At 39.4% G+C, this 22,993-nt stretch overlaps 1 protein-coding gene across 1 annotated transcript in view; it reads right to left on the bottom strand.

The window, feature by feature from the left end:
* The window catches only part of CGRRF1 (cell growth regulator with ring finger domain 1), a 28,683-nt gene extending 6,137 nt beyond the window's left edge, over positions 1–22,546 (bottom strand). Inside the window, exons 1-4 of the mRNA XM_065872466.1 lie at positions 22,354–22,546; positions 10,549–10,688; positions 1,351–1,528; positions 1,051–1,198 (exon numbers count right to left, since the gene is read on the bottom strand). Of these exons, the coding sequence (XP_065728538.1) occupies positions 1,051–1,198; positions 1,351–1,528; positions 10,549–10,688; positions 22,354–22,457 (570 nt within the window). The 5' untranslated portion in view covers positions 22,458–22,546. The remainder of the gene's footprint in view (positions 1–1,050; positions 1,199–1,350; positions 1,529–10,548; positions 10,689–22,353) is intronic.
* Positions 22,547–22,993: the final 447 nt, after the last annotated feature.

A 22,993-nucleotide genomic window follows, 5' to 3' on the forward strand; every position in this document is an offset into this window, starting at 1 on the left:
ATAACTTATTGAGCAGGGTCTAGATCTCCCAGTTAGGGTGTGTACCTTCCAAAGCTCAATGTGTGCTGGTTTTGGTGAGATACTCCTGTTAAAAACAAAGCATACTGCCACAGGACTACAAAGGCTCAGAATCGAGCCCTGCTTCCATCTCTTATTTCCTGAATGCCTGGGAGTTTTCTTTAGTCTCTTTCAGTGTCTATAAGACAGATGCCCTAACACACAAAGTTGTTGGAAGGAATAAATATGTTAATGGTAGCGAATGTACTTTGTATATTACAAAGTGTCATAAAAATGTTACCATATCTTTATTCACCAACATATCTATTTCATGCACTTCAGAAAAGTAGTAAATTGTGTATAAAGCCATTCTAATCATGATAGGATTTCACCAAAAGTTTATTTCACGTACAAGCTTCTACCATACTTATAGAAATGTCAGGCTCAGGACCTTTTAGACCTCTAACATGCTTTTATCTTCCTAATTGGGATAAACTACCAGACTAAAGAAATAATTAGCACATAATGAGAAAAGGAGATTAAAATAATTACTGAAAATATAGGGACCAAACACATATAAGATGTAGGTGCAGCAGGGGCTATGATGGAACCAAGATGACTGCAAACATGCAAAGAAAAGAGTGGATACTGTCTTAAAATCAAGCCCTTCAGATCATTACAATGCTTATTTATTCAGTGCTAAAAATGCTAGGAATAAACATGCTTCCTAACAGACCTTTTTCTATGTGGCAAAAATGACAGAATATAGGATGATGAAATTAATGTAATTCAAGTCTATCTTTCATTTTCTAAATAAAATCATATTCTTGCAATCCATATGGAAAAAAACAAGTCATGCTCTGAAGGAGCATTACACATATAAAACACATACAAGTGTACTTGCCCTGTATTCATTTTCCAAAAAAAATGTGTCCAGGCCAAATATATATCCTCAGAAATTAAAATAAACCTTTTTCTATTTCACCAAATAATTAAGAACCATCATCCAAATCACTTAAAAGTTAATGTTTCCACAATTTTAAAATTACTTACAATATCATAAATTTCTCGGTTATCTTCATCAGCTAGGGTCAACAGTGCTACCAATGGATAGCGAGATCTGGGCACTGTACCAAAGTCTTCAATTTTAGTATCTTTTGGTAACTGGCAATATATTTCTTCTTTGCTGTCCTTTTTAATACTTTTTGAAGATGTAAAGAGAAATTGCCACTATAAGCAAAAATACAATATACCAAAGGGGATAAATAATAACTTAGCAACACTATTTTATCCATAAAAAGTCTAATGTCTAAAATCTTCATGTGCTAATGGATATATCAGATAAAAGGATACAAATACTGCTCTTGATAGAGATATTCACTATACAGAGCATCTTCTAATGCTTGAGGAGTGTTTATTCGGAAGCAATAAAAGTGCTTCTGCAGAGCTTCATATAATTTTTGAACACTGCACCCCCAGTAGCAAGTAAGGAGGCTATCTTCAAGGCAATCTGTTGTCAAAGTTATGCCAGCTGTGGAAAACAAACGAGACAAAGAGAAGAAAATTACCTAATGCTATGTCTACTACAATTATACATAGCCAGTAACAAAAAGCTTCCTTTTGGTTGCTGGCCAGGCTGACGGCAGTTAAAGGAACTCATTAAAGGGTATGTGCCTATAAATGAAGGAAATGGTCTCTAAAACAAAAGATATAAAAACTTCAATGTCTACACAATTTTAAAGCGCTGTCAGTAAACTCTAATTTACATTATTTTATATTTATTCTTGGAAGTTATAAAGATTTTTTTTGATGACTTCAAGACTCTTCCCACATAAATTTCAAAAACTGAAATACAGTTCACTATTGATAACCTACCACTCTAATAGTGTATGTAATCCTAACTACAAGAAGTAATAGAGCTGTCTCTAAAAGTGGATGCATACAACCCATGCGGTCCAGAAGATGATCAGTGGAGTAGGAAAAACATTAAGAAGAAATTGAGCCTTACTAACGTTAACATACTCATTGACAACACTGATATACTCCTGTCACACAGTTAATGTCCCATGTAATATGCAAAATATCCTAAGGAAAGAGTGGAGATTCCAAAACATGGAGGGTTTAATAGTGTTGCCCTCATTCATTTGTTTGCTTTCAGCATAGTAAAATATATTACAACTTAAGTAAACCCGATTAAGTGGATATATAAGTTATAAGTGGACATTCAAATTATCTTATATAGTTTTACCTATTTACCTAACACTTACATAGGACTTACTATGCGGCACCTATATGATTTTTTCCCTTGCTCATTGCAGTTGTAGCAATATTAAGTTCAAGGGCAGCAGCATCCAATGTCTCATACTGCTGGCAGTGCAAGCTGCAATATCTAGTGCTCAGTGGCCATGGCATACTTACCAGAGCAAAAGGGCATGGTTTTGGTCATTGTTCCTGGCTGAACAGCCTTGGTCTCTGATTATGGCTCTCCAAACCTACGGGCAATTCTGTAAGCTACTCAATGTCCTTGGAGTCATTTCTGTTGTTTGCAAATAGGAATTTTTATTGATACATTATGTATTTTTTAAAAGGTGATCAAGAGTATGAGTTGGAAGGAGATACACAAACACAAGCAGATGCTCTACAGCAGGGGTCCCCAACCCTGGGCCATGGATGGGCAGCCGTCTGCCGTAGCCTATTAGGAACCAGGCCGCACAGCCGGAGATGAGCAGCAGGCGAGAGACAGAAGCTTCATCTGCCACCCCCCATCGCTCACGTTACCGCCTGAGCCATCCCCCCAACCCTGTCCCGTGGAAAAACTGTCTTCCATGAAACGGGTCCCTGGTGCCAAAAGGGTTGGGGACCGCTGCTCTACAGGACACCAAAATCGAGCTTTACACTTTTCTTCTCACTATTCAGTAGTATGTATACAGAGTCTCAGGTTCTGAACATGTACAGTAGCAGCAACATAGAGCAATTTCTAATCATCGTTAAGCAAAAATCTTAATTGGCAGGAATTTCACATAGGTAATTGGAACAGAATTTGATTTCAAATTTTTAAATGATGCCCAACATCAGGTATTAATTCAAGAATGGAAAATTCAGTTAGTTATTCTTCTTGATTAACTATTGAATAGCTGAAGAGGAACACTCTATTAATACAAATTATATATATGTGTATATGTATACATATATATTAAAATCACACATACTTTCCTCTATGTCACTAAAGAACCACAAAACGTGAGGAAAGGAAAAAAAGTTGGACGTAGACAGGACAGGAAAAAATATAAAAGGCATATAAAAAAAAAGTAGAAAAAGAAAAAAAAAAAGGAACCCAGAAAATGATTTCTTAATATTATTGTATTACTGGCAAAAATGCAAAAAAATGTGAAAAGATCTATGTTTAGAGCACTAGTTATAGCAAAATGCTGGAACCCACCCAAATATCTATCAATAAGGGATTAAATGAATAAAATATGGAATACTTTATTTTTGTTTAACATCTTTATTGGAGAATAACTGCTTTACAATGGTGTGTTAGTTTCTGCTTTATAAGAAAGTGAATCAGCTATACATATACATATATCCCCATATCTCCTCCCTCTTGCATCTCCCTCCCATCCTCCCTATCCCACCCCTCTAGGTGGCCACAAAGCACCGAGCTGATCTCTCTGTGCTATGCGGCTGCTTCCCAATAGCTATCTATTTTACATTTGGTAGTGTATATCTGTCCATGCTACTCTCTCACTTCGTCCCAGCTTACCCTTCCCCTTCCCCGTGTCCTCAAGCACATTCTCTATGTCTGCATCTTTATTCCTGTCCTGCTCCTAGGTTCTTCAGAACCATTTTTTTTTTTAGATTCTGTATATATGTGTTAGCATACAGTATTTGTTTTTCTCTTTCTGACTTATTTCACTCTGTATGACAGTCTCTAGGTCCATCCACCTCACTACAAATAACTCAATTTCGTTTCTTTTTATGGCTGAGTAATATTCCATTGTATGTATGTGCCACATCTTCTTTATGAATTCATCTGTCGATGGACGCTTAGGTTGCTTCCATCTCCTGGCTACTGTAAATAGAGCTGCAATGAACTTTGTGGTACATGACTCTTTTTGAATTGTGGTTTTCTCAGGGTATATGCCCAGTAGTGGGATTGCTGCGTCGTATGGTAGTCCTATTTGTAGTTTTTTAAGGAACCTCCGTACTGTTCTCCATAGTGGCTGTATCAATTTACATTCCCACCAACAGTGCAAGAGTGTTCCCTTTTCTCCACACCCTCTCCAGCATTTACTGTTTGTAGATTTTTTGATGATGGCCATTCTGGAATACTTTATAATGAAGTACTGTAACTCTTAAAAAAGAATTGAGCCATATCAAAATATCTGCATGTACTATCGTGGAACAATCTTCGGAATATATTGTTAAATGAAAAAAACAAGGTGAAGGGAAGTATATATATGTTACTGTTTATCTCACAGGAGAGAATATCTATATATATGGTTTCACTTACACTAAAAAAAGAACAATGGAAGGATAAACGTTAAAAAAAATATATAAAAACTCAACTTACAGAACATAGAAACCTACCCAGTGTGTTTGCTTTGTAAAAAGAATCAGAGTTCCAGCGGTTCAGAGCTGCATACAAGACTTGTGTACAGAATTTGTACATCTGACTACAATAGGGAGTGTCAGAGTCTACTCACCACTGGATATTACTCATACTTTAACATAATATGTCTCTGAAATTAATAGGTTAACAAAAAGAACTACAGAATCTATAAAATTCTACTCCGTACAATCTTTCATAAACTTTTCCATTAACAGACTGACAAGAGAATGTCTCCCTTTAGTTCTTCCCACTTCTTTGCAAATAGAATTCCCATTCTTACATTTTCTTAATCTTCTATAATTCAGTGTGGACACAACGGCATCTTAGATCTGTTGATCTAACAGATCAATAACAGATCATTAACAATACTGGGGCACAGCCATAAACCAGAAAATTCAGAAGCCAAATTAGGTGAGGCAGCATGGATGTGACCTCTCTCAACCTGCCCTTACGTGCCTAGCTGTAACAGCCAAGTAAAGCACAGCACAAAAGATAGCCTTGCAAAAAACTGGAAGAAAAAAAGGACTACAGTCAAATGAGTTGAGCCATTAAAAAAGGAGAAACCCTAGGGCAGAAAAGCCACAAACCTTGAAGAAGAAGCCCTGAGAAAGAAGAACTATATACGAGGAGATCATGCATGAGGATAATAAAACCGGAGGGAGTACTGGGAGCTGAAAATTTTAGGTTGTAGGGAAGAGAGGTTCACAAATTCCTCCAAAAATGCTATGTGTGTCATCTTGCACAAGGGAGCTGTTTACAAAAGGACAGCAGAATTCCTGAACCACCACAGTTCTGCACATTTTAATCAGGAATGTTTTCTAAACAAGTTAGTTTTCTCTGTCCTATCTTGAAATTTGTTCTTCCTAAGTGCAAAATGTCAGAATGAACCCCTCATCTACCACTGGGGGAAAAAAAGGTCCTTAGCTCCCTTTAAGTCAATTCAACTCAACTAATATACCCTGAGTACTTACTTTTTTTAAAAATAAATTTATTTATTTTATTTATTTATTTGGCTGTGTGGGGCATTTGTTGCTGTGCACAGGCTTTCTGTAGTTGCGGTGAGCGGGGGCTAGTCTTCATTGCGGTGCGCGGGCTTCTCACTGTGGCGGCTTCTCTTGTTGCAGAGCACAGGCTCTAGGCATGCGGGCCTCAGTAGTTGTGGCACATGGCACAAGCTAGTTGTGGCTCGCATGCCTAGAGCACAGGCTCAGTAGTTGTGGCACACAGGCTTAGGTGCTCCGCGCCATGTTAGATCTTCCCAGACCAGGGCTCGAACCCGTGTCCCCTGCATTGGCAGGTTCTTTTTCTTTTCTTTTTGCTGTTTTGTTTTTGTTTTTCAGCAGCTTTATTATGATGTGCTTATAATGATTTTCTTTGTATTTATTCTACTTGGGGTTTGTAGTGTTTCTTGAGTCTGTGGCATCAAATCCTTTATCTGTTTTAGAAAATTCTTGGTTATTGTATTACTTTTACAACATTCTCTCTCAGCTTTCCTTCTGTAATTAATGGTGTGTGTGTGTGTGTGTGTGTAATGCTCTTTTTTATCATTATTCCTGAAGTATAGTTCTTCAGAAATCCCTAACAAAAATCATCTGATACTTGTCAAATTCTCTATTCTTTGGAAGAATGGGACTCAGTATTTTGGTTCCACCTGTCCTAAGAAATTTCAAAAGCTCTGTTCAACTTCACAGCCTCTCAGCTACTGTTTTCTACTCAGCTTCTCAGTCTCTTAATTACTCAATTATAAACAAAGAAAAACACCAAGCGTCAGGCTAATGGCAGGTGGACTCTTAACCACTGAGCCAACAGGGAAGTCCCTGAGTACTTACTTTTAATGTCATTAAAGCTTCTACCCTAGGGACATGGAAGCATCATAAACCCACATATATTAAATAATAACAAAGCAATCCCAACAACCCACGCCTAGTAAACAGAGCTAAACAACTAAGATTAAAACTGATTCTCTGCTTTGTTTTCAAGTAAATCAGGTCTCCAGATGTTCACCCTTCCTTCTCTATGTGCCAGGCATCTTAGGTACAGCAGTGAAAATAAAGACTTGCATTTTTAAACTACCTATCTACACATCAAATGAAATAACCTCTTACAATCTCACAATTATTGCTCAGAATATTATTTCAATGTTCTGGTTAGACACCTTCAATAACATCCACTATTCCACAGTTTAAACAAATGAATTTTATTCTACTGAGTATAATTCCCAGCAAAACGTTCTTCTTATTTCCCCACAGAACATAGATAAAGAATGACATGCATTGCAAAACTACAATGAGGTACCACCTCACACCAGTCAGAATGGGCATCATTAAAAAGTCTACAAATAACAAATGCTAGAGAGGGTGTGGAGAAAAGGAAACCCTCCTACACTGTTGGTGGGAATGTAAGTTGCTGCAAGCACCATGGAAAACAGTATGGAGGCTCCTCAGAAAACTAAAAACAGAATTACCATATGATCCAGCAATCCCACTCCTGGGCATATCCAGACAAACCTATAATTCAAAAAGATACATGCACCCTTATGTTCACAGCAGCACTATTCACAATAGCTAAGACATGGAAACAACCTAAATGTCCATCAACAGATGAATGGATAACGAAGATGTACATATATAGGATGGAATACTACTCAGCCATAAAAAAGAATGAAATAATGCCATTTGCAGCAACATGGATGGACCTAGAGATTATGATACTAAGTAAAGTCAGTCAGAAAGAGAAAGACAAATACCATATGATATCACTTATATGTGGAATCTAAAATACGACACAAATGAACCTATCAATGAAACAGAAACAGAATCACGGACATAGAGAACAGACTGGTGATTGCCAAGGGGGAGGGGGTTGGGGGAGGGATGGAGTGGGAGGTTGCAGTTAGCAGAAGTACGCTTTTATACATAGAATGGATAAACCTACTGTGTAGCACAGAGAACTATATTCAATATCCTATGATAAACCATAATGGAAAAATATATTTTTAAAAATGTATATATATGTATAACTGAATCACCTTGCTGTACAGTCGTAATTAATACAACATGGTAAATCAACTATACTTCAATTTTAAAAAGAGGGACTTCTATGGTGGTGTAGTGGTTAAGAATCCGCCTGCCAATGCAGGGGACACGGGTTCAATCCCTGGTCTGGGAAGATCCCACATGCCGCGGAGCAACTAAGCCACAAGCCACAACTACTGAGCCCGTGTGCTGCAACTACTGAAGCCCTCATGCTTAGAGCCTGTGCTCCGCAACAAGAGAAGCCACCACAACGAGAAGCCCGTGCACCACAACAAAGAGTAGCCCCCGCTCACCGCAATGAGAGAAAGCCCGTGTGCAGCAACGAAGACCCAACACAGCCAAAAATAAATAAATAAACAATTTTTTTTAAAGGAATGATATGCATTAGTATTTGAAAAATTAAAATACTTCAGTAAGCATGCAACAAGTCTGCACACTTAAAATTTTTTTCACATACTTCACTAATGCTACTGTTAGCATCTAGTGTGTTGGACATAGCAGAGAGGTCTTCTACTTACTGGGTATCTTTTCATTTGCTTCTAACATTTACAGGGTGGGCTCTATTTGAGACTTTTTCTGCGTGAAAGACAGACTGATGGATTTCCTCACACATTCTAGCTCACAAGTGGCCTGTATTTATTTGCTCATGATGTGACAGTTCTTCTTTTTCAGGGTTTCCAGGATTGTGGAACTGTGCTACAGGAAGGACAGTTTTGTGCTGGTGGATTTTTTTTATTGGCAGTCCTGCTCAAAAGCCAGATGTGTGACATTATAGCAGGTCTAAGTACGTGTCCATAGAGGTTAGCGATCAGGAAACCACCACAGTTCTGCACATCTTAATCAGGCATGTTTTCTAAACAAGTTAGTTTTCTCTGTCCTATCTTGAAATTTGTTATTCCTAAGTGCAAATTGTCAGAATGAACTGCTTATCCACCATGAGGGGGAAAAGAGGTCCTTAGTTTCCTTTAAGTCATAGGGTAATCATACAATATTTATAGGTAAGGAATAGGAAAAAGAAATTTTGTACTTTTTCAACGTAAATCAAGATTTACTTAAGGTTGGACTTCCCTGGTGGCACAGTGGTTAAGAATCCGCCTGCCAATGCAGGGGACACGGGTTAAAGCCCTGGTCTGGGAAGATCCCGTATGCCGTGGAGCAACTAAGTCCATGTGCCACAACTACTGAGCCTGCGCTCTACAGCACGTGAGCCACAACTACTGAGTCTGCGTGTCACAACTCTGAAGCCTGCACGCCTAGAGCCTGTGCTCCGCAGCAAGAGAAGCCACAGCAATGAGAAGCCCACGCACCAAAACGAAGAGTAGCCCCCGCTCACTGCAACTAGAGAAAGGCCCCTCACAGCAATGAAGACCCAACGCAGCCAAAAAAAAACCACAAATAAATGAATGAATTAATTAAAAAAAAGATTTACTTAAGGTTGATAATCCCTGTTGACTATGTACACTGATGACAACTGATTCTAGAAGTTAGAGGCTGGAAGATGACTAGACAAGAAGGTCACAGGTGCCAAGGGAGAGGATGTCAAGAAGGAAGGCCTGGCCAACTCTGCTAAACACTGCAGAGAGAGCACTAACTCAGGCCGGAAATGCATCCCCTGGATTTTACGACGGTGGGGGGACCAGAGGTGGGGGCTGAAGCAGTAATTAGTGACCTTGGAGAAGGCCATCTCAGTACAGGGATACAGGCAAAAATCAGACCGCAATCATCTGAGGCGTAAAAGGGAATGAGCTAAGAGGAGAAGGCAAATGCAAACCACTTTTAAGAAGCTTGGCTGCAAAGGGAGGAAGAGAAAGAGGACAGTGGCTAGAATAAGATGACAAGTTGAAGAAGTTTGGGGTTGTTTGTTTAGAAGGTACCAGAAATGTGAGCAAGTGTGAAAAATGATAGGGTCTTAGCCCAGAAATTCTTGTAGAGCTACAGAACTGTGTGAGAACTGCCTACTCTATATCTCTACTTAACTGTCACAGAAGCATTTCAAAGTCACAATTTCAAAACTGAATTCATTACCTTTCTTCCAAAACCTGTTGCTCCTCCTGCACTCCTTACCTTGGCGATAGGATCTGTCTATGGAGGACCCACACAAAGAACTTGAATTTTCCTTGACTATTCTCTCTTACCTGTCCCACCCTATGTTTTATACATAACAAACTACTTATTGTTTCTCTAATGTATTATTCTGTTTATATCTCATTGCTGTGCTCGTGCTTCTCTCTCTACCTAGAATTTTCCCCAATCCCCAAAGATAAACACCTACTTATCTCAAAACTCTACTCACCAAAAAAGAAAAAGGGGGGGTGAGAAAAATAAGACAGAGGGAGACACACACACAGCACACTCCTCTTTATGAAGCTTTTCTGATATATGCTTCCCCAAACTTAACCCTTTTCCTTCTTTCTTTTACTCCAGTGCTTCCTAGATGATCTTGCAGACAATTTATTTCCCCAAGTACAGAAATAAACAACCACCATTTATTATTACCATTTAATACCAAAATACCATAATTTCAGATGAAAAGATGGCTGTTCTTCAGAAGGGTAGCAACCTTACATTAGCTATACTTATACTACACTGCCTTACTTTTCTCACTGCACTGAAGAACAATGAAAATGGCACAGTGTCCTAACAGACTTCTCTTATTAACACCTGTGATACTTTATTTTTCTCATACAAATGCCTCTGTTTACTAGTTGATAAGCTCCTTAGGAGCAAGGTTTGTAAATTATTAGTCTTTGTATCTCTGGTATATAGCATAGCTCCTGGAACAGAATAGGGGCTCAATAAATGTTTGTTAAATCTGAGGAAGAGAAAGCAGTAGAGAAAGAAAATTAAAGGGCTAATTAAAAGGCTATAGAAAGAGAGAAAAATCTTTGGAAAATAGCCACCAACTTGTAATTGAAGCTGAAGATGGACTGGTGATCTCTAAGCCAAAAGGATTCTTGACTTGTCTCATTTGCTTTTTGAAAACTCTTGTGTTGAACTGGGTCTCTTCCGAATTTCTCAGAATTACTGGAACATCCCAACCAAACCTGAAGAAAGGTAAAAATAAAATAAGACATAATTTTAATAAATATTGAAACTTTATATGTAAAGAATGCTGTGCTTTATTAGTTATTCCTCTTAACATAAGTATCAGAAAAATAGATTCAGTTACTCAAAATTTTATATTATATTGCAGAATTAATCCAAAACTAAGAGATATTAGAGGCCCCATAGAATTGCAATATATTGTTTGGCTGGCTGAATCAACATACTCTTGAAAACAGAGAGTTCTACTGTTAATTATTGTTGATTACAAAGGAGTGCCATGATTATAGATAAAATGAACCTAACACAGTAGCAAAAAGAATTATTGAATTTTTTAAATGAAATGAAAAGCAAATACATATTTAATATGCAGACTATTTGATATTATTTATGGGACAAGAGAACTTTTAAACACCAAATATAGCCCTTCATTAATATAACATATTCTCTACTTTTAAATTTCATGTAAAAATGTGATAATGAACAGACTTAGAGGGAAAATGGACGGGATAAACTCAATTCCTTATAAAAGTAGAAAGCAGCTGAGTTTACTCAGTTTAAACAAAACAACTTAAAATGAAAACACATTAGTTAAACCAGGGGACTTTAGGTTAAGATAGCACAGTTAGATTCATACTTTAATGCACTCTTTTCTCTCCACACACTTAGCAGTGATAGATGAAAAAAAAATAAAAAGAGAAATCAGAAGGACCGCACTGAAATGAGTAAACAAACAGCAGGTGTGTTTAAACAAAGCAATAGTACTGCTCAGCAATGAGGAGTAAATTATTACCACAACCACATGGCTAAATCTCAAAAACAACATACTGTGCAAAAGAAGCCTTACATAAAAGAGTACATGCTCTATGACTCCACAATAGGAAATTCTAGAGCAAGCAAAACTAATTTATGGTAGAAATAAAATACAGAACAATGGTTCTTCTAGGGGTGCAGGAGTATGGACTGACTGGGAAAGGGCACAAAGAAACTTTCTCTGGTGATGGTAATGCTCTTACCTTGACTGAGGTTTGAGTTGTATAGATGATATGTTGGTAACACTTAAGATTTGTACATTTCACTGTATATAAATCTTACTTCAAAAGAAAAATACAAAGAAAAACAAATATTCAACTCTAGCTAAAAATATGCAATGCTTTAGTACTTATGGATAAAGAGTATAACTTACTTTGAAGTAATCAAGAAATTAACATGGATTGATGGGTAGATAGAGGAATGGATGGATGGACAGATATGTAATGAAGACATTATAGTGAAATGTTGATTGTAGAACTTAAGTGATGGGCATATGTGTGTTCACTATGTAATTCTTTTAAGTTTTCTGTATGTTTGAAAATTTTAATAATAAATTGTAATAAAAAAGAGACAGCTGGGTTAAAAGACAAATCTTTACGGATCTGAAAAGGAAAAGAAATACAAAGTAATGAGTAAGGCTGATGCCATGGTTTGATGGGTTCTGAGTCTGGCAGCAGGCAGTGGCAACTAAGCCTTCACACGGTAAGAGGGCTTACAGGTTGTCCACTCAAGACAAGGGCCAGAGCCAGGTTCACAACTTGAATCCAGGAGCTGGGTTAGGCTTATATCAATATGGGACAGAACTTTCATTACAAGACCTACTCCCTGATGAGGGGGTCTAGAAGTCTGGTTAAACAAGCAAGGATGAAGACAAAGGAGGGGGACAGGGGACTTCCACTAAAATTTAGGTTGCAAACTAAAATTTCAAAACACATGAATAAATCTAATGCCAAGAGAAAGCCAATAAAATTAACAAATGAAATACAATTTCACTCTAAATGATTTTAATTTTATAGAACAGTTGGATAAGCCTGTTCTGTTCCTGCTTTAAAAAGCTGAAAAGCAAGCCTCTAACAGATCAAAGCATTCCAGGTAAGTTAACTGAATCCCAAAACAAAGTTCAGGAATATTTGTATGAATACAAAAACATCCAGCACCCAATAAGGTAAAATTCACAATGTTTAGCATCCAATAAAAAATTAACAGGCATGCAAAGAAGCAGGAAAATATAACCCATAATAAGCAGAGAAATGGTACAGATACTAGAATTAGTAAATAAGGATATCAAAATAATTTTTATAACTATATTCCATATGTCAAAAAAATAAGTAAAGATCAAGCATATAATATAGAGACATGGATGATATAAAAAAGATCCCAATCCATTTCTGAAGATGAAAAATACAATGTTTTGGGTGAGAAATACACTGGATGGGATTAGCAGCAGGTTAGATATTACAGAACAAAAGATTAGTAAATTTGAAGACATAGCAGCAGAAAGTATCCAATATGAAACACAAAGGAAAAAAAGGCTGCACAAAAGAACAAAACATCAGTGAGCTGAGGGACAAGTTCAAGCAGTCTAACATAGGTGTGACTGAAGTCTGCAGCGGAGGGGAAGAGACAATACAGGAAAATTACAATACCACTCAGGAACATAAATATAAAAATTCTTAACAAAATTTTGGCAAATTAAATCCAACAGTATATAAAAATATGTCGAGACCCAGCAAAGTTTATCTCGGGAATGCAAGGCTGGCTTAACATTACATTAAAAATGTAATGTAATTCACCATATTAACAAACTAAAAAAGAAAAACCATACAATCTTCTCAATACATGCAGAAAAACTGCTTGCTAAAATCCAATGTCTGGTCCTGATAAAAACTGTCGGCAAACCAGGAATGTAAAAAAAGAACTTACTCAACCTGATAAAGAGAGGCAAAAAAAAAAAAAAGTATAGCTAACATCATACTTAATTAAAAACTGCTTTCTTCCTAAAGTGAGAAACAAGATACTTAATAGCCATGTATCCTTAAGCAATCACTCAACCTCTGTGTAACTGTTTCCCCACCTGTAAATGTCTGTAACAGGGCTTGACACTATGTAAGTGATGATGATGATGGAGTGGACTCAGGGGTTGGAAGAGAGAAAACAGAAATCCAGTAACTTCTCCTCTTTGATTCTCATAATCAATTACCCCACAGCTTTTGTCTCCACTGCTCACCATTGCCCCAGTGCCCTTTAGAGGTCAAGTCAGGCATACAGGAGTGGTAGGACACAAGATATAACTTTCCTGTTACAGCCATGACACCTTCCCCTTCTTTCCTTCATCCCTTGGAGTGAAAAAAAGCAAAGAAAAAAACACCACTCTATGCATACTCCTCATTATATTCTATTCCCTGGCCCTTTCCTCATTATTTAATTCTCCCTACCTCTCCCCACCCTTTTCTTTCTTTACCCATACTGCCTTACTCTTTATACCCACTGTACCAGCAGTAAAAGCTAGAAGTTAGAGCTCATGGTATTCATTTCTACTGTAGGTTCAAGTACTGTATTTCAGGTACTTTATAATGTTGTACCTAAAAATTTCAATTAAAGAATCCTTTAAGGCAGTGGTCCCCAACCCCTGGTACCAGTCAGAGGCCTGTTAGGAACTGGGCCGCACAGCAGGAGGTGAGCTGCGGGTGAGCGAAAGAAGCTTCATCTGCCGCTCCCCAGCGCTCACATTACCGCCTGAGTCATCCCCCCACCCCTCCCTGTCCGTGGAAAAATTGTCTTCCACAAAACCCGTCCCTGGTGCCAAAAAGGTTGGGGACTGCTGCTTTAAGGTACAGAAGCCAGAAACCACAAAAGGCAAGGCTTTGGGGAAATTTCTGGACGCGGTCCATCGTGAGCATAAAATTCCTTTGTAAAATGCTTTTTATACTCCATAATATATTTGGTTTTAATATAAAAATATTATTTCTCCAAATCCTTACATAAAATCAATATTGTAGGAGGATATAACATAGCTGCTCTGTGGCTTTGGATACACCTCAGAGTGAAACAAATAATTTGACATGTGCAGTGCTGCTTCTCTTTAAGCGTGCTTATCCAATACTGCTTGGCCCAGCATCACATCAACAGTTGGCAAAGTATATCTATTATTAAAAGAAATTCCTCTCTCTCGATTTTTTTTTTTTTTTTTTTTTTTTTTTGCGGTATGCGGGCATCTCACTGTTGTGGCCTCTCCCGTTGCGGAGCACAGGCTCCGGATGCGCAGGCTCAGCGGTCACAGCTCACGGGCCCAGCCGCTCCGTGGCATGTGGGATCCTCCCAGACAGGGGCACGAACCCGTGTCCCCTGCATCGGCAGGCGGACTCTCAACCACTGCGCCACCAGGGAAGTCCTCTCTCGATTTTTAATTTCTCTGCCTCATGCTTAATCTTGGGTCTACATTTTCTAATATCCTAAGGTCCTTGATTTAACATCTTTTAAAGTTGTTATGAATCTTGCTCAATCTTTGGCCTTTTAATATTATATAACCTTTTTACTGTGAAGGATAACACACATATAAAAAAGTACACAAGTACTTTTCTGAATAACAAAATAATTGTTATTCAGGTTAAGAACCAAAATAATATCCTCAGAAAGTCTCCTTGTGTCACCTCCCACGTACTACCCCTTCCTTCTCTATCTTGATTTCAATGACTATAATTTAGTTTACCTGTTTTTGAACTTTCATATAAGTGGAAGCATGCTGTGTATACTTTTATTTCCTATTTTATCACATTATGTTGAAGATTCATTCTTGTATCTATACTTAGAGCATTTTTGTGGCTGTATAGTATTCTATTGTACAAACATGCCATAATGTGCTTACTCATTCTACTCTTAATGGACATTTAAGTTGTCCCCACATCTTGGCCATTATGAATAATGTTTATATGAACATTTTGTTCATATGCATTTGTTAGGAATGGAAATTCTCGGCCATAATGAATAATGTTTATATGAACATTTTCATAAGAGGCTCTCAATGCACATACATGTACATGCACTTCCGTTAGGAATGGAATTTCTCGGCCATAAGGTCTGTGCTTCTTCAACTTTGGTGGATAATCTTAACAACTGCTCTATGTGGTAGTATCAATTTACACTCCACCAGCAATGAATGAGGGTTCCCCTTGCTCCATATCCTTGTCAAAACATTATTAGATATCCTGGTAGGTGTGTGGTGGCACTGCATTATGGTTCTAATTTCTACTTTCCTGAATATTAATGAGGTTGAGCACTTTTTATGTTTATTGCTACTTGGATATCCTCTTTTGTGAAAGCCCTTTGAAATCCCTTCCCTGTTTTTCTACTGGTCTATTTTTCTTATTTATAGGAAATTCTTTATATGTTCTGAATACAAGCCCTTTATTGGATGTATGTTCAGCTCTTCTACACCTTGCCTTTTCACGTACATAATAGTATGTTTTTGTTTTTTTGTTTGTTTTTTTACATAAATGGAGAATGCTTTTTGTGTGTGATTTATTTTTGGCTGTGTTGGGTCTTCGCTGCGGTGCGCGGGCTTCTTGTTGCAGTGGCTTCTCTTTGTTTCGGAGCATGGGCTCTAGGCACACGGGCTTCAGTAGTTGTGGCACGAGGGCTCAGTAGTTGTGGCTTGCAGGCTCTAGAGCATAGGCTCAGTAGTTGTGGCACACGGGCTTAGTTGCTCCGAGGCATGTGGGCTCTTCCCAGACCAGGGCTCGAACCTGTGTCCCCCGCATTGGCAGGCAGATTCTTAACCACTGCGCCACCAGGGAAGTCCCATAATGGTATCTCTTGATTCTCAATTTTAACACAAAAGTTATTAACCTTTTCCTTTAAGGTTAATGTTTTTGCTCTTTGACTTTTCATTACTGCCTTATGTGAATTATGGCCTAACACTGCTACACTTCTGAATTACCATCTCAGACATTTTTGTATTCTTGTCCTCTTAGAGGAGTCAGCCAAGCATGGCTAGTGCAGCCAGCACTCAGTCAAGGCTCTGGGTCCTTATTTGACTTTGCCAGCCTTGCTCCCTTGATATCCTCATGCTTTCAAGGGAAAACAGGGGGTGAGGGGGATAGAGTTCACTGTGTAGCAGAGTGACATCGTAGCCTGACAACACCTCTTGTCCTAAACATCACACTTAATGTAGTCTAAGACCATGTCAGCTGACACACTGATGACTCACGTTGAGCTTTCAGCCTAGAATAACCCTAAACCTTTTCACATACCTGACCCATCGTGAACTTGCTCTTTTGCACAAAAATCCACAACTTTCACAGTTTAAACATATTTGATGTGGACCAATATTTCTATCTTTAATGTATTACTCAAAAGCCAATATGCAGAAATGATTTGGAATAAGGTTAAATGCTAGAGACTGTCTAAAGAGCAATCCATAATTGGTGCTGCCAAATGGTTCTATAAAATGTTAATAAGTAGACTCTGTGATGTGTTTCTGGCCACCATTCTACATCTGGCCTTTTTCACATTTTTAGTCAAAAGCGTGAATAAAGACACTGATGCCCTGTGTATCAGATCATGGCTGATATGACATTAGAACAGTAAAATAGAAAATTGAGCAATTTTCTTTTCAATCAAATTCCATTTTTATCTTTTTCCACTCAAAGTCATTTTGGCAACTGTTAGCAATAGAATACCAACTAAATAAACGTTTCTTAACATTCATTACTTTCTCTTTTATATAAACTCAGCCTCCCACCCTTTTCTTTTCCATTAAGAGAATTTTCCATTCTCTTTACTGTTAAAATTTCATGCTTAATCCTCCTGGAATTTTCTATAATTCTGTTTTTTTCCCATTTCTAAAGTGTTTGTTGCACTTGTTCATACTGCTTAAACTTCCACCACAGCAGTAACCTGGGGACTTCCAATTCTGTCCAGACTTTTTTACATTGCCTGTACACTGTCTTACCCTGCACACACTTCCTAAGCTTCCACCCAGCAGCTGAATCAGAACTGACCTCCTTTCCTTGCTGGAGTCTCACCGAGTCCCTCCTGAAAAAAATTTACTTTGAGGCTAAAGTGTCAAGCTCAGCAGTAAACAACTTTTATCACCCCTTCAGCCTTGAGTTCTCAAGTCAATTAGAAAACACACAGGCAGCTGTTAATCTGGGCGAGGGCGGCGATGGGGGGGAAGCTTCTCTCCTGTGCAATCTCCCAAAGGTGGCCTCACTTGACTAGTTGGATACTGAGATTGGATCAGGATATAAAAAACATTCTTTGGGGAATCCTTGGTAGAGGAGGAGGGTTGTTTCTGTGCAAACTGATGTGCTAACAGACTTCGAGTAAATTACTCAATCTCTAAAATTCTGTGCCTTTAATTGTAAAAAGAAGGGTTAGAATAAGTTATCTTAAGGCCCTATTAAGGTTTGAAATGCCATTTCTAAGAGCTTTGTGTTTTCTTCTAGATTGTTCCAAGAAATTTCTTGCCAATAGAAGGGTCATATATTTTGTACCCTAAGCAAATACAAAATAACGCTATATTCTTTCCCTAAGAAGGAATCTGTACCTCATCACACATACACAACCTACTGCATTCGACAAGTAAGATGAGAAACAGTCAAGGTCAGTTTATCAGGAAGGGTTGGCAGGAGACAGCTATTTCGACACAAAGATTTTAATATACAGAACTATTAAAGTACTGGAGGACTGAAAAGCCAAGAAGGGGACACTGAGGTACCCTAGCAAGAAGCAGTTATCCTTCCGAAGGCTAAGGAAACAAAAGAGTGGGGATTATTACAGTTTAGAAGCTGGGAGAAGGAATCCCCCAGAGCTGGACCCAGACTTTTCCAGTAGGAGTGCTGGCCAGCTGGTGCTCATATTTCTGAAGGAGTGCAATAAGGCTGTTTCTAGGTATGAGGGAAAACTGTAAACTAAAATAAACTGCTGCTACTCAGCCTACTGTCACTGCCAGCGTGATGCCAGGGCTGCAGGAATGTAGACCAGGAAAAGGAAGCAAACGGTTAACAGAAGTCCAACCTTATTAAACATAGAGCACCTCTGAGTCCAAGTTTCAGTCAACCAAGTATGAGTTAACACTTTAGAGTTAGAAATTTTTTTAGAATACACCCAGATAAATAAATGTAATCTGCTCTATTGTTACATTCTATCCTCCTTGGCCTAACCTACTTACGCTCCATTCTCACACATACTACCCAAATTCGCAATGATATAAATTAGCAGACTTTTGTAATTCTTTTAGAGGCTAGGCTATTTCTGACTAGGTCAGATTTTTATCCCTGTCCTGAGGAACATGAAGAGATCTCGGCCTCGTGGCAAAAGGTAATAGAGGTACGTCTTGAGTATAAACACCCTTTGCAAAGCAACTGCCCTGGGAGAGGTTATTACAAGATCTTCAAGCAAGAGAAGCCTAGTTTTCTCAGACACGGAAAGCAGGCTGCTTCCACCAAGAAGGAAAGCTCAGAATGACTGGGGTTTCAAGATTCTCAGCTCTGTCCATTTAGATGTTGCCATTCCTAGTTTCAGGGAGCTACTCTTTTCTAGTCAGTGTCCTAAATGAGACATTGACAAGGCTATGTAATTCTAATACCAGCACAAATAAATCTGTGTTCAATTTTTAGTTTTGTGGCATGAAGTAAAGTGCTATAAAACCATAACAACTCTTGATTCTCTAAGACTTGATCTGAGAGTTTAAAGACATGAGCTTGTCATTTCCTTTCTGTTAAGTGTTAAGGCGCTTGGTCCCCCAAGGCACTTACTTCAGAAATCGTTTAATCACAATCACACAAAGGTAGTAAGTTGATTAATTATGAGGCCAACACATGCCATGGATTACTAGAATCTTATTTCCCATTGGCAAGGAGCTAAAGAAATGACCAAACCCAAATCCCATCTTTGAAGGTCCTCCCGCCAACCCAGGATCCCATTCTGAGTAACGATTTCTTATATATCAGTCCAGTCAAGAGACCAAAACCACACCAGTATTTTAACAGATAATTTAATGCAAAAAAATTGCTAACCAGATGTTGAAGAACTGAAAAGGCAAAAAGGGGACACTAAGCATCAAAGAAGTAGTAACAGTGGGAAGCACCTATCACACCTAGGACAAGGAATAGAGCAAAGAGGATTACCACAGCTTAGAAATTTGGAGGAAAGACCCCCATGCACGTGGGACTCGGATCCGAGGAAGGGATATTGAAATCTTTGAGGGGGTTCAATGTGGCTGGTTCTAAGAGAGTGGAAAACTATAAACTGCAACCAACTGTTAATGCCAGGGTGAGGCACCATCACTATGGTGAGACAGAGGAGGACAAGAATCAAACAGGAAGCAGCAAGTCCTTTTGCCCTCCTCTAGCCTTCCACTCCCCTTCCCCTATAGGCAAAGCCTCATTGAGGCAGCGAGCTAGTAAAGAAGAAACGTGGTTTAGAGGTTCTGCCCCAGATTCACAGAGCAGAGTATATAAGGGTGGTATGAAGCCTAGAGATGACACTTTAATAATCTGCAGTCCAGAGGAAGCAGAGAGTAGCTGCAGAGTTAGGTTCACTGATTATTTGAAACTATTAAAGGATGTATACGGCATTTTGGTCTCCTTTCTGCACAGTGCCTGGTAAATAGCAAGAGCTTAATAAATGTAGCTTTAGAGCTCACAGAAACCATCACACAGTTAAATAGAGATACCATACTTCCAGTTGCATGATTCTCTGCTATGGCCACTGGGATTCCAACAACCAGGTGCTCCTGTCTTTCTCCATTCCCACACAGTGCAAGTGGACAAGGGAAAAGTGGAAAGAAACGCAGAGCAGTACCGAGGTAAGAACTATGACAGAGAAAACAGATGACCAACTGAAATTATATTTGGGGAGCTTAAAAAAAATGACAAGCATAGTGAAAAAGCATAGTGGATTAATGGGTTTACCTTCTGCCTAGAGAACTATCAGATAGTTGATTTGATGAGATCTAGATGGTTTTCATTGTTTCTACTCAATGAATCTGTAGCCGTGGCTTAGGGCAGCAAATAAACACTAGTAAAAAGGTTATCTAGATGGGCAAAGCTAACCCAGATGGAGAGAATGGCTGGGTTAGGCTCAAGATAACTGGTTAGGCCCAAATCAGGATGGAAGTGAGTGGCACTTACATGGTCTTGTGTCCTCAGCAGTGCTTAGTTCAGACTTTTGAAAGTTCTACAATTACCTGGGTTTCCACCCCTTGTAAAAGTCATACTTAAATGGAGTGTTTAGATAATCATTAAGTTTTCAAACCAAGCCAAATTTGGCAGAGCCAGGATTTGAGCCTAAGTCTGTCTGACCCCAAAGTCTGTTTCTTAACCACCACAAACATGAGGTTCCTAACTACCCTTCACCCACAGATGCCACCATCATTATCAGTATGGTCTTCACTTATTTTCCTCTTACCAGTACTAAAGACGGACATCTGAGATACCTAATTAGTTGAATTAGGCCGACTGAAAATTAGTTTTAAAATAATTAGGCCTATTGAAAATTAAAATTTAAGGATATAATGTAATTATCAACTAGTTACTTATTTTCCTTAATGGAGGAAAATTACACTCTTGAAGACAATAACACTAACATTATAGTCAATAAAAGTCCTGTGTTAAGACAGCTTTTCTCACTTAGGCAACATCTTCCTAACTCCAATTACAAACTTTCTTGAAATGAACAATAGCAAGAAAGTCTGATGGGTCAAGAATAACAAATTGTGTAATACTGGTCTTATTCTTCCCCCACCAACCAACAAGGAATTTTATGATCTACTGCTGATAGGGTGGAAAGCAGTGTGAAAACATTAAAACTTTACTTAGTTCCTAAAGATGGCATATTTTTCAGAAATTGACCAGGGCTTGTGTCCTTTCTTTAACCTAATCACATATATGTGCTCAAAGGGTATTTTAAAACTCATTTTACACAGCCTGCTCTATTCGCTAGCATGTCTTCTCTGACCCTCTGCTCATGTATTCTCTGAAATGCTTTCTATTCTCTACTATACACCTTTAACTCCATTTATTTTTCAAAATACTCATTCTTCAAATTCCAGCTCATGTCTCTCTCCTCAATGGATGAGGCCTGTAAGATGGTTTCAAATAGCTGTTATTTTTAAGGCTTCCCTAAACATGATACAATGGCATCTCCTCAAGAGAGAAATTTTAGAATTTCTGAGCTAGAATTGCTCAGGGATGAGCTAACAGTCTACTCTCCTTGTCTCCAATAGGTAAAGTGCCCTTACCCCTTACTGTAACTTATCTCTAAGGTCTCTTCCAGCTCTAAAATTATGTCTTTATGGTTCTATCGATCTAAATACGCCTTCAAAAGGTGTGAAATATGTGTAGAAACCATTAAATTCTCAAACGGTAACAGAGTTCTGTCAGTTATAACTTATACTGTAAGATCTGAGGCCAAGTGCTCAGTTCAGGTCAGAACACGTCTGTGGACAGCACCGCGGATGACGGGTTCACTCGGGCACACAGTAGGCCCCAATTCCGGACAAAAGCCTGTTGTACAACATCTCTATCCTAACACCAAGACCTGGCCCTTACTGGTTCCTTTATCGTCTAGAAACAAAGCTGGGTAAAATATCTCAATCCGGCACCACCCTCAGATGCGCGCAGCGACGGGGACCGGACGATGATGCGGAGCAGTGATGCAGGTGCGGTGTCCACCTTGTTTTCCTCCCGGAGCCAGTCGGAGCTAGTCGGAGTCCTCGGCACCGGCTCTCCGACAGCCCCAGGTGCCCCAATCCAGCAGCCACCCAGCTCCTCTGCCCCCAGTTGCCCGCCGCGACCCCACTCCCTGGCTGTCCGCCCCGCCGTCCCTTGCCCCTGGCCCTGGGGCACTTACCATCCCAACACCAGGCCGGTGGTCACGATGAAGCAGGTAAAGACAACCGCAATGTAGAAAAGCGGCGAGTACTCGTAGAGCGTTACTAGAAACACCGCAGCCATCAGGGTCTCCTAAGCTGAGCCGGGTTCCGGCCGCTGAGCCCAGTCTAGCCCAGCCGGGCCCTCTCGGCCAAGGTAAAAGCCACTACGGTGCCCCGGAGCGGACAAACTTTGTAGATCCGCACTAGCCTGGAGCTCCGGCAGACTAGTTAGGGGTAGCCTCGCGGGCTGCGGAAGCCTGCGTGCCAATCACGAGGCGGCCTACAGGGCTCGCCCCGCCCCTCCAGCTCCCGTCCAGGGTTATTGGCTTCGCAGAGGGGCGGGGCCGCGAGTCGCACCGCCCCCGACTCTTGGGCTTGGTGTCCAGCGAGCGTCTTATTTCGTGGTCTGCCCCAGCGGACCGCGCTTGTCTGCGGCAAAATCTGAATAGATGTTGGTGCCAACCCCGCCCAAGACTCAGGTAGTGTTTTCTGATGCCAGAGAGAGGAGGCACAGTCCGAAATCCACGTCACAGAGTCAAAATCCTGAGATCCTGCCTATTAGATCTGAGGCGGTTGTGGGAGGAAGAGGGCAGCTGTATCTACAAAGTAAAATAACCC

Source organism: Phocoena phocoena, chromosome 2, assembly GCF_963924675.1.
Source record: "Phocoena phocoena chromosome 2, mPhoPho1.1, whole genome shotgun sequence".
Classification (NCBI taxonomy): Eukaryota; Metazoa; Chordata; class Mammalia; order Artiodactyla; family Phocoenidae; genus Phocoena; species Phocoena phocoena.